Source organism: Lupinus angustifolius, chromosome LG18 (genome assembly GCF_001865875.1).
Source record: "Lupinus angustifolius cultivar Tanjil chromosome LG18, LupAngTanjil_v1.0, whole genome shotgun sequence".
NCBI lineage: Eukaryota > Viridiplantae > Streptophyta > Magnoliopsida > Fabales > Fabaceae > Lupinus > Lupinus angustifolius.
In genome coordinates, this window is record NC_032026.1 from 40,540 (window position 1) to 56,097 (window position 15,558).

Consider the following 15,558-nt stretch of genomic DNA (forward strand, 5'->3'; position numbering starts at 1 on the left):
AGAACTCACACTCCTTCTAATACCCTCCCCCAACCAACCAGTGTTAACCTTGTGCTCATTACAACCAAGTTTACCTAAATCCCTCCACCATAATGAGCCATTTTTTTAAGAAATCATGGTCTCCAAACCCACTATTACAAAAGATATTATCCCCATATCTAGACCTTAACACTTTCACCCATAGGAAATCTCTCTCCAATAACATTCTCCACCTCCATTTCCCTAAAAAGGTAAGATTAAACAAAGATAGGTTTTTAATTCCTAATCCCCGTCCCTCTTTAAACCTACACACTTTCTTCCAACTCACCCAATGTATACCTTTACTCTCATCTCCCATTCTCCAAAAGAAACGTCTTTGAATTTTGACAAGTTCATTTATCACATAAAAAAGGTGCTTTAAAGAAAGAAAAGAAATAGATAGGTAAAGAAAATAGTATCGACTTAAGGAGAGTTACCCGTCCACCAAAGGAAATAAGTTTATGATGCCAAAGAGTGAGTTTCTTCTTGAAAGAAGTAATAATAGGAGACCAAGTGGAGAGCCTTTTCGGGTTAGCACCAACATGGATGCCTAGAAACTTGAATGGAATAGCTCTCGCTTCACAACATAATTTTTCAATCGCCCTCTAGAAGAAGTCTCGCTTAGATTTCACACCAATAAAATTGCTCTTATGGAAGTTGATTTTTAACCCAGACACCAACTCAAAGCATTTTAAAATGCTTTTAAGAGCCATGACATTATTAGCAGAGTTCTTCCCAATAAGCAAAGTATCGTCTACATATTGAAGATATGAGATAACAACATCATATCTGCCCACCTGATAACCTCTAAAAATGTTGTTACACACAGTTGATCTCATAATACTAGCAAGGCCTTTAGCCACAATAAGAAACAAAAAAGGTGCAGTTGGGTCACCTTGTCTTAATCCTCTAGCCATACAAAATTCCTTCATTGGGCTACCATTAACCAGGATAGATATATTTTGGTACTATCAAGGGTATCATTTCATTTTTCGGTAAAGAACTAATCTCTTTCGGGATGTGTGGTTGTCCCTCCCAACAAGTGTCGTTCCCAGGAATCGAACTCTTAACCTTTTAGTCATCATAGGATCTAGTGGAACCTTACAACTGGACCAACACCTTATTGGTAGATTTATTAGCTATCTATTTCCTTTTCTTTTCCTCACCCAGTTATTTTTAATTTTTTTAAACAGAATAGCAAATGTAGGAAATAAGAAAATTATTGTGTAATTGACTTATATTTTACTTGACTAAGCCGTTTCTATATATTCAAACAACAATACCATTTATAGGGTTGAGTTGATATAAAGAGAATATGGTAAATGACATATATTTATACGTTATATAAACCTAATAATTCAACAATAACACAAAACACAAATTTATATAATGGCAATCACTCAACATCTCGGGGACATGGACACAAAATGGTTGAATCTCATCAACAAATTCTATGTTATTATCTATTCTCCTTATTATTCTATTTTAATATTGGATTTTTTTGCTTATTCCAACAAAAATAAAGGGAGACTAATAATAAAATGCTTAAAAATTCGAGGAAAAGAAAATCTACGTTTGTCATTTTGTCCTTTTCCAACCCGGACCCGTCCCTATCTTGACCCATCTTATTTTGGATCCATCCCTCACGCATCCCATCCTAATTAGGGACAGAGTCAGGTTCAAAAATTGATCTGATTAATATTTAGGGATGGGTGAGGGACATGCTTAAGTCGTCCCAACCCGTCTCATGCTCACCCCTGGTCTATTGAATGAAAAATCAAGAAGGAAAGAACTAAGTATATCCTTCAAGTAATAAGCTAATGTTATATAGAAACGATGAAGAAGCAAAACCCACAGGAGGAATGAATATTGTGGAAGAAGCAAAAGCAAAGTTAGAAATCATTCTCCACCCCACATGAGATTAGTAATATGCTATTATTATAACAAAAAAAAGATATAAGAGATATGATGCAAGTCCTTGTAAAGAGTCCAGAAAGTTGAAAATATCCATGAAGATATAATTCCAAAGAAGAAGGGTTATGAACCTACCATAGTGTCGATGTTGTAGACGATATTGATCTTCTCATTATATAAGACAATTATCTAAATATTTCACATAATGATTGTTCTTGGATTGTTGATTCTTACGCATCTTTCTATGTAAATCCACTTGAAGGTTTCTTTTCAAATTATAAGAAATGTGATTATGGTATTGTAATCATGGTAAGAATTTTGTAGGTATTGGTAATATCATGTTGGTAACAGACATATGAACTAAATTTGTACTAAAGGAAGTGAGACGTGTCACATATATGTGTCCCAACCTTATCTCAACAGGTAAGTTAGATAATGTTGATTTTGTAAGCTAATCTAATGTTGGAAAGTGGAAGCTAACAAAAGGCAACCTAGTTATTGTTAAAGGTTCAAAGGAATGATATTTATACATTATGTTGGGAATAATTTGTTCCAGAGAAGCACATGTTGTTATTGACTAAAAAAATATTTGGCATAGACAATTTGACACATGAGTGAGAAAATTCATGAAATTCTCACCAAAGACCATGTTCTAGGTATAAAATGTCAAATTTTAGAATCATGTACTTATTATATTTATGGTAAGGTCAGTTTTCAGATATTAGATAATCTCTTAAGGAGAAATGAGGTATTTGAACTTTTACATTCAAATGTTTGTGCATAATTTGAAATATCCATTAGAGGAGCCTACTACTTTGTCACATTCATTTATGATCACTCGAGAATAGTATGGGTGAACATGATGATAGCAAATATCAAGTACTATCAACACTCAAATAATTACATGCACTAGTGAAACGTGAGACTAGGAAGAAGTCGAAGTGTATGAGAGCATACAATGGTGGAAAGTATCATGATCCATTTGAAGCCTATTGTAAGGCATATGGTAACAAACTAGAGAAGACACCTCTTAAAACTCTTCAACGAAATGGAAAATATGGGAGGGTGATCCGTAAAATTGAAGAAAAGATCAGATGCATGTTGCAAGATATCGATCTTCCTAAGTCTTTCTGTAGTGAAATAGTAAAGACTACACTACATAACTTGCATAAAGCTAATCATTTTAATATTGAAAAAGTTAAGAAACATTATATTCATGATTCTGAACCACTATTCCTCTCTTGAATTGTAAATATGTATTTTTACCTTTTTCATGCACAAAACCAATTTTCTTGTAAACAAACTGAAACCAAATCAACCATATTTCCTTCTTGTTTATGATCTAAAACGAAAGTATGTCTAAAATTTCTAACAATTCCCAATAGATCAACAAAACCCTATACTATACTACAATTGAACCTTGAAATGGATTTAAGAGTTAATGTAGTAAAAGACATGTTATAAATGTGTTTGTTAACATTTGAAACTGGATCACCACTTATCTAAATCAAGAAACACTTTTCAACAATTCATCAAATGGTATGAAGATGATAACTTTATGATTATGATATTGTATATCAATGATATATTAATTACTAGGCATGGCAAAACTATGATTGTTGTTTTGAATAATGCTTTAAGCAAGTATTTTGTCATGAAAGACTTGGGTCCTACAAAACATATTCTCGGAATAAGGATAACCGAAGATCATTTTAAGAATTTGATATGACTATTACAAAAGAATTATATTGAGAATGTTTTAAAGAGATTCGACATGGATAAGAAAAAACTTTTTAGTGTTCCACTTGGTGGACATTTCAAGTTAAGCACAATAAAATATCCAACTAATGATGAAGAAAGGAAATAAATGAGAAGAATGCCTTATTCTTATGTTGTAGGAAGTATAATATACACCATAATTTGTACAATATCAGATATTGCCAATGCAGTTGGAGTTGTAAGTCAGTTCTTGTCCAATATCGACAAAGAGCACTAGAGTGCAGTGAAGTGAATATTGGGATATCCGAGGGGAGCTACCAAGAGATGTTTACATCTGGTGATGAAGATCTCATGTTGGTAGGATACAAGACACATATATGGTTGGAGATATAGATTCCAGAAAATTCACATCATGTTATTTAACTACCTTTGCAGGGGGAGTTGTATCTTAGTAATACAAGTTACAAATATGTGTTACACTATCAACAACTAAAGTGGAGTACATTACAACATTTTAATTTTTAAAAAAATGTAAAATATATGAAAAAAATCATGCATGAATTGTGTAATGTTCAATTATGATATGTTTTGCATTGTGGCAACCAACACTCCACCTAATTATGAATCCTACATTTCATTCCTAAACAAATCCCACTAAATACTCTTATCATTGGATACGAAATCCTTTGAAGAATGGTGAGTTACACCTAGAAAAAATTCATATAAATAGCAACTAGTCTAACATGTTAATTAAGGCAATTTCAGTCAAGAAGCTAACAGATAGTTGCAGAGCTGGTGATACCCTTCAATTAATTTAGGAAGAAGGGAGATTGTTTGGAAATTTTTCCTAATTGATTGGAGAACATGACCATTTAACCTTAGTATGTGATCCATCAAATATGAGCACATGATCATTAAACCTTGGTAGATGATCTGTTGAATATACTCAATGACGACTTTTCTAAAGTCTTGGAATTATTTTATGACTCTTAAAGACTATAAAGTCTAACATGAAAAGTTAAAGATAATATTTTCAAGGTGTCTTAAAAATATGACAATTATTAATTATCTCTTTATGGAGAAGTCTTCTCAAATTCAAAAGAAACTTGTGACCAACAAAGAGAAAATCATCATCAATTCATTAATCATCATCAAATCATTAATATATAAACTAATTTGTAAAGATGGTATTTATATATTAATTATCCATTATCTCTTTCTTCTGTATATATCAGTTTCTCCATAAGATAAAACAATAAATACAATCACATTTATATATATATATATATATATGTGGTGAAAATATATAAATATAAAATTATATATAGAGAGAGAGAATAATATATATGTATTGTTGATGTAGAAATATATATAGTCATTATACCATTTATTATTTATTTAGATTATTTTTTGACAAATTAATAATTGTTAAATATGAAAGATAAATAATATAATGACAATGTATAAAAGTCATAATATTTGTTTATCATATATATATATATATATATATATATATATAAAAGTAACATTTATTATAAGAGCAGCCTAGCTTGGGTTTTGAATCGGAAGGGAAGGGAAGACATAATGGTTGATGAGGAAGAGTTTGGTCCAAATACATCATGCTTGTTGGTGGGTTAGGTAGCAAACCCTGCCCCTCTTCAATGGGACCCCACCGGAGATTCCTTCCTCTCTTTCACCCCTTCTCTTCTCTTCTCTTGAGTAACAATGGTATTCGAATTTACACTAAATCCATCCACTTCAAATTAAGGAATCACAAATATATGAGCTTGCAATTTTATTAACACAACTTTCTTTGTTAATAAAAACCTCAGTGGTTGTCTCCTAAGTGAGAAACTAGCTTATGATTAGTGACAAAATAATTGCAAGAATGAGCTCACACATGCACACACTCCAATGGAATATTAGACAGGTTGACACAGATAAGCTACCACTCTTTTTCTCATTTCTTAACATATTTAATTACTTTTCCTAAACCCTAAACGTCATTCTCACATCCAATTACTGCATTTCTTTATCAGTGTAAAATCCTTAACTAATTGTTTTTTCTTTAGTAAATATTGATCAGTGTCTTAATAATATTAGTTAAGAATTTAAAAATAATGTATATATTAAAAGTATTACATTTATAAATTTTGAAAAATTAAATGTTGTATTTTTCTTATGCACACTTATATACTATAAGGAAAAAAAACAGTGATATATATTAAGATGATGTGTAGAATAGAACTATAGATTGAAATGATGGACGGGATCACTTGTCCCCATTCTCGTCTCATTTGGTGTCCCTGTCCAATTAAAAAATTTAACTTAAATAAAAAAATATATTATAATAATATAAATTAATATTTTCACATATTCTATGTAGTTTTATTGGCTAGGTACGTAGGGGAATATTTTGGGACAGAGAATCCTTATCCTGAAACTCTCCCTTTCTTTCTCGTCTTTTTCTCCTGTCACCTTTCTCTTCCAACTTCCTTTGCCTTTCCAAATATTCACATATAAGAGAACAAAAACTCTCCCAAAACCTGATCAGGTATATATATATATATAGTATAAACAATATCCCTTTTCAGTTGGGAGAAGAAGATGCCTTAATCTTTGTGAATGCTGATTCCACATGGAGCTAGCTAACTAGGAATGATATGACTTTCTTCCAAGCAAATTTCATGCTACATCACCAAGATGACCATCATCATCAACCTCCTCTCCTCAACTCTATTCTAACCTCATCTACACCTCAATACTACAACAACCATGGTACTCTTCTCACAATCATACCATCTCACTTCTTTCAGCACACTTTTCACTTTTCACCATCTCATTATTACTTTATTCAAATTATTATCTTTTTTCTGCATATTCTGCCACATAAGATAGATTTGTATGGAATCAATCAGGTGTTAGTTACTAACACATCACTTCAACACAGTTTTCTTACCATCTAATTATGATTGAAATCATCGTGTTTCTTGCATACTTAGATCAGTTAGATGTGTTACTAGCTACCACTATTTCCATATATTATGGGCCTAAACTAATACTGGCATAAAATTAATGTTGATGAAGGTGGAGCGCATGCCTTTCTTGGGAAGAGATCTATGTCATTCTCAGGGATTGAAGTTGGAAGAGGAGGAGAAGACGGTAATAATAATAATAATAACAATAATAATGGTGAGGAATATATGTCAGATGATGATGGATCAATGGCTGGTGGAGAGAAGAAGAGGAGACTTAACATGGAACAAGTGAAGACACTTGAGAAGAGCTTTGAGTTAGGGAACAAGCTTGAACCAGAGAGGAAAATGCAACTAGCAAGGGCACTTGGATTGCAACCTAGACAGGTTGCTATATGGTTCCAAAACAGGAGGGCTAGGTGGAAAACCAAGCAGTTGGAAAAAGACTATGATCTTCTTAAAAGACAATATAATGCTATTAAGGCTGATAATGAGGCACTTCAAGCTCACAACCAAAAACTTCAGTCCGAGGTATCTATATTTCTTCTATAAGGTCTTTGTTTCTTAAGCTTCTTCTTTGTCATGTTGTGTGACTGAGAAGAGAAGAAAAGGAGAGAACTTCAAGTTGTGCTCTATGTTGATTGTTTTCATTAATTAGTTCTGTAGAATAAAACTAGGTAATAAATAATTATCTTTTTTTGTCTTAGTACTTATTCCTTTTTTTAATTAACATTTTCATAGCTTTCATCAACTTCTCAAAATAATGATCACTTTTCCAAAAGCTGCCCTTTTCTTTTGATCAATATCAACTTCACCAAGATTACTTTTCCAGTGAATGACATGCTTGTATTGGTGGCAGATATTGGCACTGAAAAGTAGAGAGCCAACAGAATCAATAAATCTGAATAAAGAAACAGAAGGATCAAGCAGCATTAGAAGTGAGAACAGCTCAGAGATTAAGTTGGATATGTCAAGGACAACACTAGCTATTGAGAGTCCTCAGCAGCAAAGGATCCTCTTTCCATCATCCTCTGTTAGACCAGACCTTCCGCATTTTCAAACTACTAATTCAAAGATTGATCACATGGTGAAAGAAGAGAGCTTGAGCAACATGTTTTGTTCCATTGATGATCAATCTAGCCTGTGGCCATGGTTGGAGCACCAAAGTTTCAATTAATTGATCAAGCTAAGGAACTGACCAAGTTTTGATTCTTGGTTTGTGACCACCATTGAAGGACCAAAATTATGATTTTGGTAGTTTCCACAATCATAATGATTATCACAACTACAAATGTATTTTTTGCAATAGTCGGCAATTATGGTTTACAAAGCAAATTATAAAATTGAAACCTTTGAAGTGAGTGTGAGTTTCAAAGTGGAACTATGTTGTTTGAAGCTAGCTAGCATCACTACTACGTACCCTTTTTTCAGTTAATCGATATAACAAATTTTCTTGAAACTTTTGACTAATGGGTAATGTGAAATTTTCCAATTAAGCTACATGGTGTGGTGTTTGCTAGTGGTTGATTATTGTAGACAATAGCATGAGCCATTAAAGTAAAGAGTGGTTCTTAATCTTCCTTACAATTGTATTGTACCATAATTGTATTTATTTATATTTGAATCAAAGCTATGTAATGATTTATGGTTATTTCATTAATTGATAGAAAGAAACATAGGATATGAAAAGAAAGAAAGGAGGGAATCAAAGACAGATTCCAAGAGGGAAAGAAGACAAGGATATATGGGAAAGGGGAGAGGGGAAGAAAACAAGGGTAGTTGGATATGGTCATTTCTAGTGATAAGGACTTTGTCCATTTTCTCGTTAATGTGACAAAGGATGGTGCAGTAATAGGAGCAGGTGCACAGAAACTCCTTCACTCTCACTCACTACATTACACTACACTACTGCTACTACTGCACTGCACTGCACTGCACTTTTCCTTTTAGTTGTGAGTACATTATAAATATGGACATAGAGAACTTCACTTTCAAAGAAATGAGTGACTTTATTGGTACTCCTAAGCTAAATGTCCAATTTCTTTTTATGATTAATCATAATTTAAAACATTAAAATTGTGATTCATCGGTCAGGATTACAGATAGGCTATTTGGAGAGCTAATAGCCTCATCAAAAAATCAACTCGATTTTACTATTAGAATTTATACAAAATCTAAACAAAGATGCTAATAAAAAATTTAAATTTAGATCCAACATCACAACCGATATCATAATATAATATGGTGACATAGTTCATAATTATGATAAATATAACTTAACCATGAATTGATTTGTTGGATTTGTATAAAATATATTATTATAAGAAGTCTTATATTATTTAGGATTGGATTGAATAAAAAAAAGATCAGGAACATATATTTCAAGTTTTTTTGTTACATCTTGCACTAATTAGATACATTATATGAGCCTTAGGCCAATTATATTGGGTTGATGTAGTATATAAATTCATTAAACATGGTGCATTATAGCTTATAATCTTAATTTCTAATAATATATATTGATAGCATCTCAAAGCTCTCGATGACGTAGTGGCAATTGGTGGAACTTCGTTCACAAATTATAGTATTTTCTCTTATATTTATCCAATGTCATTTATTTGATTGTTTATAAACAATATTGCACAAAGATTACATCCTTTATACCAACAATTATATCAAAGTCAATTGGTGAATAGCTCTTGACCCAAACACTGGATTCATAATGGATAAGTTTGATTGAACTAAGTATGGATTGTGGCAAAGGAAAGTGAATGACATTATGGTAGGATAAGATTTGTCAAAGACACTACACGAGGATAAACCACTTAAGATGAGAGATAAGGAAACATGGTGCACCGTGGGATTATGGTGAGGAACCACATCTGTGTTGGATCTAGAACACCATAATTTCATGTATTTGAATGAGACCCAAGATGAGAAAGGAGTTGCTAGTTGATTCAGAAGACCATACACACATTAGCATGATGTATGACACATGGCATTTCCACATATGCAGGGTGTAACATGGGCCAAATTGGTATGGATACAAGATGCATGTGACATGAGCCGCATTGGGCTTGGAATACAAGGTGTGTGATACGAGTGATGGCATACATAGAAACAAGTATAACACGAACATTAGTTTGGATGCAAGGTATAGTATGAGCCACATTGGTATAGATATCGGGTTAGACATAACCATTCGCTTGGTGTTGAGTATGGCATGAGCGTTGGTTGATATTGGTGTGAAGTGTGTGATGTGAGTATACTTCTTAAGGTGGAATTTGATAGTTCTTTGAACTATGATTGTCAGAACAAACAATGATAGTAATTGTTGAGGTTATCCAAGAAAACTTAATGACTCAACTATGCTAAGTGTTGAAGAGGGCGATTATTTCTAAACTTTGGTGTAAAAGTTACATATTGTCAAAAGACTTCCTATCAACAAAGAGATATGTGATGTTTTCAATTGGACAATAGTGCATGTTTGATGGAGGAATAGTACAAGTTTGAGAGCTGAGCTATATTGGCTATATTGTCAAAGATAATCAGAAAGACTTACGCTCAGAGGAGGTATACTCTCATTTGGAGGAAGTTCTATCGAGGAGCTGGTAAATAGAGTGAGACATCGGGGAAGGTGGAGCGAGATTTTGCTAAGAAGTACATTGATGCATAGATTTTTTATGGAGTAAGATATTCACTAAGATAAAGATTATTGTGTAAATTTCTGAAAGAGTAATATATTTCAGACAAGGTAAATATAGTTGGGATTTACTTTAAATATATTATAAGAAGTCTTACATTGCATAGACATAGAAGAGAGGCCACATTTATATATTAGTTTTCCGTTCCTTGTAATATCTTGCTCAAGTTCCTACGGGCCCTGATATAGGGTTGAAGTAACATGGTATGTATATGTATTTTTTTAAACCCCAATTGGGTGTAGGAAAACTAGTAATTATAACCTCTGATAATGATAGTTGTTCAATGCTGGTGAGGACGGAAACACTAGTGGTTGAATATCATTAATAAAATCTCACATTTTCTTCTATTCTATATATTTGTAATATTTATTTGACGTTGCATAAGGATCGCTTCACTCTACGAAAATGTTTAACCAGTGACAAATTATGATTGCTATATTATATAATATTAATGATTAATGTAGATTTTCTACTTCATATTCAAACATGATATATTTGGTATGACTACGAACCTTAGTAACTATGTAACCTTATCCAGGAGTAACATGATATAGCCCAAGAATCAATTTCGTGAATAAACAAGGCATGTGATTGTATCTGGATTGCATCACAAATATCCATTTATTTATTAATTATATATTGCGCTGTTATGCTTATGGGATCATGTGAGCATGATTTTAAAAATACATAGTAAATGGCTCAAGATTTTGTGTTTATCATAAGCTAACTACATCTTTAAGCAAAATTTTGTGAGTGAACATAATAAATTAAGGATTGACCATTGTATGAAGGCCATTACTCTTTACTCTAGTTGTGAAGATGCAGCAGTTATGTTTTGGAATGATCGGAATGTATAATTTTGTTTTAACAATTATTTGTTAGAAATGCTTTTTTTTCTTCAAAAATTTAATTTCCATACTCCCAATACAAGTTAGTTATAACTTATAAGTAAAATGTAAACGACAAAAACTAACTCCAATAATGAAAATGAAAAACGAAATTGGGGTTATAGGGACTGAAATGGTAGTGGGATTGAGGTAAGAGGTTTATGATTTGATGAAGAAGACAATTGAGAATAAGGTATGAGGTTAAGAAAGTAAGAGATTAAGAAAGTAAGAGATTATAGGGTTTTTGGCTATGGGCTTTTGGAGAGTATGAGGTTGAGAAATATGGGGTAATGAGGTTTGTAGAGCCGGAAGAGAAAGGGAAAGAATAAATAATAGGAACTTGCTAATTATAAGTTATTTTGCATTCATTAGATTGAGTAATTATTAATCTCATCCGTCAAACTTGTGATCGGTTACCGAGTTTTGTAGAAGTCGTTATCTCAATCTATGACTTCTGTGAGCAAACTTTTTGCAAGTTTAGAAGTCGGTATGCAAAACTTCTCGTGAACGATCGTAAACTGCATGTAGAAGTCATTAAAGCAAATCATGTCTTCTTCACTTGAAAACTAACACATTCAGAAGTCATTAAATAAAATCATGACTTCTATACTTCAAAAATAACACACTCAAAAGTCATACATTAGAAATTCAACTTCTAAACAATATAAATAATACACCCAAAAGTCGTTAAAGAGTGTCACAACTTCTATAGAAAAATCGTACATTTGATTCACAAATTCTAAACTTAAAAAATAACATACTTAAAAGTCATATGTTAGGAAATCCAATTTTTAAACCATATAAATTTTTATTACCAACCAGTGCCGGTAATAATCAGGCTGAAAGATGTGATCCACATTTTAGTATCATTATATATTAATATTAGGACCACGAAAAAATATGTATAGATAATTTAAGAGTTTTTACATAACTATTATATATTTATTATTTATATTTACTAATTATCGACCGTTAAATAAATGTAATACAAATGAATTGTGAATCATATAATGAATGTGTATAAATTATTAGACGATAGTGTATAAATATTATATTTTAATAGTGGCCTGTATGTTAATTAAAAGCAATCCCATTTAACAGTCGTACCTTCCTGTCCTTCACCACCTACTTGGCTACTTAAAAGTTAAAACATCATTTATCTTCATGTAATGATTTGCTAATATAGATATCAACATTTCCTCTATTCACTGTCCTTAAGGTTAAGGCATGCACTTATTATAGTTTGTCCACGATGGCATGAATTTCAGGCAATTGATAAATATCGCTTTCTTGGGCCATTACCAAAACTCACGTCTTCATTGTTACTTGTGAACCCACTACTTTTTTGGGTATATAAATCCAATAAAATTAAATTAAGATGTCTTCACTTAGTCCTTATTTTTTAATTCATAAATATTTATAAGCACCTAAAGTTGCTGTCGTTGGAGTTGTTTTAGTATTTTGATTTGCTTGGTGGCCAAAATAGGATAAAGATAGAAAAGATATTGTTGTGCTATGTTTATGAGAGTTTTGAATGAGTACAAATATATTACTAGAGATATTAGAATTGCAAGCTGTTGCATACCCAATTAGGATTCACATAATGCACATATATATCTTACTAATCTTAGTACCTCACCCTATACCTTGGTCTTCCCCCTTCACTCCGGTCTTAGGAAATGTGAAGCTTCATCTGATAGATATTTAAAGCAAATCTCAGCAATCTCCACCATAATTGAAATATCATACTATTGAGAAATTTACACAACAATCTCTATCATAGTGAGTATTTTGTTCCATCTTGTTCAATAACTAACTCATTTTATCAGCTCCTCCATGGAACTTCCTTCAAATGAGAGTTATGTTTGATTCCTCTTTAGCATAAGCTTTTCTGATTGCCCTTTATGATGTTATCAAGAGTTTAGCTCTACAAATTTATAGTGCGGCTTCTCCAAACTCATATTGTCGTCCAAAAGAAAACACAACCTATCTTTTCGTTGCTAGGAAATCATTCGACACTATGGAACCTATACAGCAAAAGTCACCAACAACTGTCTTATTCCATACTTAGCCCACTTGAACAATGGTGCATCCTTGAAAAACCTCAACATTATCGTCATTATTTATACTATTGTAATTCATTCCTATATGAATCATTGGTTACACGACTTAGGAGGTTGAGAGAAAGGAGATTCCTCAGTCTTCTAATTGATTTGGATTCATCACTATATTTTTTGCACTTAAAACATAGGAAACTATATTTTATACTCAATCTAGAACATATAGTCAACATACCAAAATTCTGAACTCAACACTCCATTATCCCTACATTAGTCTCTTTCCACCAATTGAGGCATTTATCTCATATTGATCTATATTAATTTCCAAGTTCCATACCTGATGTCAACATGATTCTCCAAATATTGGATATTAAATATTTTAAACAACATTAATGTCTTAGAGAAACCTAAATTAACCAACCAATAATATAACTTAATTTTGTGGCTTCCAACATCTATTTCTCTTGACATATACAAACCTTGACACATATTGAGTGTAAATTAAATTTCAGGATTCTAGATATATGCTTTACTTGCTTTCATTCAAGAGCTAAACATAGACTCTATTATAGTATCATTTGAAAGTAATATTGCCAATATCCTCGTTATCATTAAAGTAGATAGGTTATTCTCCTAGAAGGTGGGAGTATAATCTTTCAAGAGTTGGTTATCTAGCATAAATTGAAAATTTGAAAATTCTCCGATACACTTCTGATGATGATACATATATATAATCAAGAATTCGATTGATCTCATCAATATTCCCTTGATTATATGCTTCATCATCATGTGTTGGTTCAATAACAGTTGTGATCCTATCATAACCTTTATTGATATACTTGAATAAGTACTTAATTAAAACACTTTAGTTACACCACTCCATATTAATATGTGTTTAATATTTTCTTAATAGTTAAGAGTTCTAAGGCACAACATGAGGATTGAGTAGACGACTAACTAGTAAGATGTGAACACGCTTCAATCGTTTCTTGAAGAATTTACAGGTTAAAATCCGAACAAGATTCTGCAAAATCCCTCACTTATATTCTCAATTTTAACAAAATGTGAACACTATCCTATGAAGTCAACATGTTTCTCTTAATAATGAACACATATACTACTATCACAAAGAACAAGAACATGATTAGGTGGAACTAATTCATGGCACATTAAAAAATATGTGAGTGGCCCCATTTTAATTTTACTAAGAATGTGTGAAGTAATAATAGCCTCAAACCTGAAAATCCCCTCACTTTATAGGAACATCTCATCACCGACACAAAACTGGCAATCACATAACTCCAAATATCTAAAAAGCTTTATCCAACCCAAAACCACTTTTGTGCAGTTATTGAATTATTGTGACAATGAAACTCTGAATTATTAAGAATATATTATTACCAAAATCATTAAAGCCACGTGCCATGGCGTGTGGGTTGCATGAATAATAATAATATATCTATATATTAAAACTTTAGTGTAGTGGTATTATGCATGAAGGTTTATTATTAAATTGTGAACACCCAAAGTTCATGCAACTTTACAGCTTTGATATTTGAGTGTTATGTTGACTTTGGCATCACTGGCAACTTGGATTTCAGTGTCATTTGTGTAACAAAATAAGCCTCCTTCACTATTCTATTCCTACTTTCACTCACAATAATTTCATATCATTATTACTTTTTTAGATCTCAGATTCACATTCACTTTACAGGCCCATACTCCACATTACTCATCAATAAAGATCTTTTCCTCCAAATTTCCAATCATTATACTATATTATAAGAAATAGCTTTTCAGCTTATTGCTTTTTCTATGCAAATTATTAGAATTAGAATCTGCACAACTTCAAAGTTAGAAGACCAAACAAAAGATTTGATCCCTGCAAAAATAAAGTCCACCAATAGCACCTAAAAATTTGTATAGTATAACAAAGTAATTCTTCAAAATTTTCACTCCTTGTCTAAAATAAATGACAAAATTTGCCCCACGGAAGAACTTTTGAGTCCCATAAACAAAATCTTATGAACTATTTGGTGACTTTTTTTTTTTCTTGAACCAAAGTTTCTCATGAGGAAAATATATAAGGACCATTTAACAACAACATTTTCTTGTGGCATAAAATTTAGTTTTTTTTTTGAAGAAAAAAATAATTAGTCCAAAGATTCTGTTTTAGATAGTCATTGAATGAAAGTGATGCTATCTTCTGAGCAATATAACTATTGCTGTCAAGTTGTGCTTATTAGTACGAAATACTAATTGATTGGTTGAACTCAAACAT

The 15,558-nt window shown here is 31.9% G+C and overlaps 1 protein-coding gene across 2 annotated transcripts; it reads left to right on the top strand.

Annotated features, from left to right (window-relative positions):
• On the top strand, positions 6,308-7,819 carry LOC109332762 (homeobox-leucine zipper protein ATHB-13-like). 2 transcript variants are annotated; one of them, XM_019567788.1, is made up of 4 exons: positions 6,308-6,429; positions 6,739-6,775; positions 6,809-7,157; positions 7,486-7,819. In XM_019567788.1, the coding sequence occupies exons 1-4, from the start codon at positions 6,315-6,317 to the stop codon at positions 7,801-7,803; spliced, it is 819 nt and encodes a 272-aa protein (XP_019423333.1). In that variant the 5' UTR covers positions 6,308-6,314; the 3' UTR covers positions 7,804-7,819. The 2 variants fall into 2 exon arrangements, with proteins under 2 accessions (XP_019423333.1, XP_019423331.1); XM_019567786.1 differs by having other exon boundaries at positions 6,739-7,157.

Coding starts and splice junctions, on each gene's coding strand:
- LOC109332762 (XM_019567786.1), top strand. CDS start 6,315: ATGACTTTCTTCCAAGCAAATTTCATGCTACATCACCAAGATGACCAT. Junction 6,430..6,738: donor TCAATACTACAACAACCATG/GTACTCTTCTCA, acceptor ATGTTGATGAAG/GTGGAGCGCATGCCTTTCTT. Junction 7,158..7,485: donor ACCAAAAACTTCAGTCCGAG/GTATCTATATTT, acceptor TATTGGTGGCAG/ATATTGGCACTGAAAAGTAG.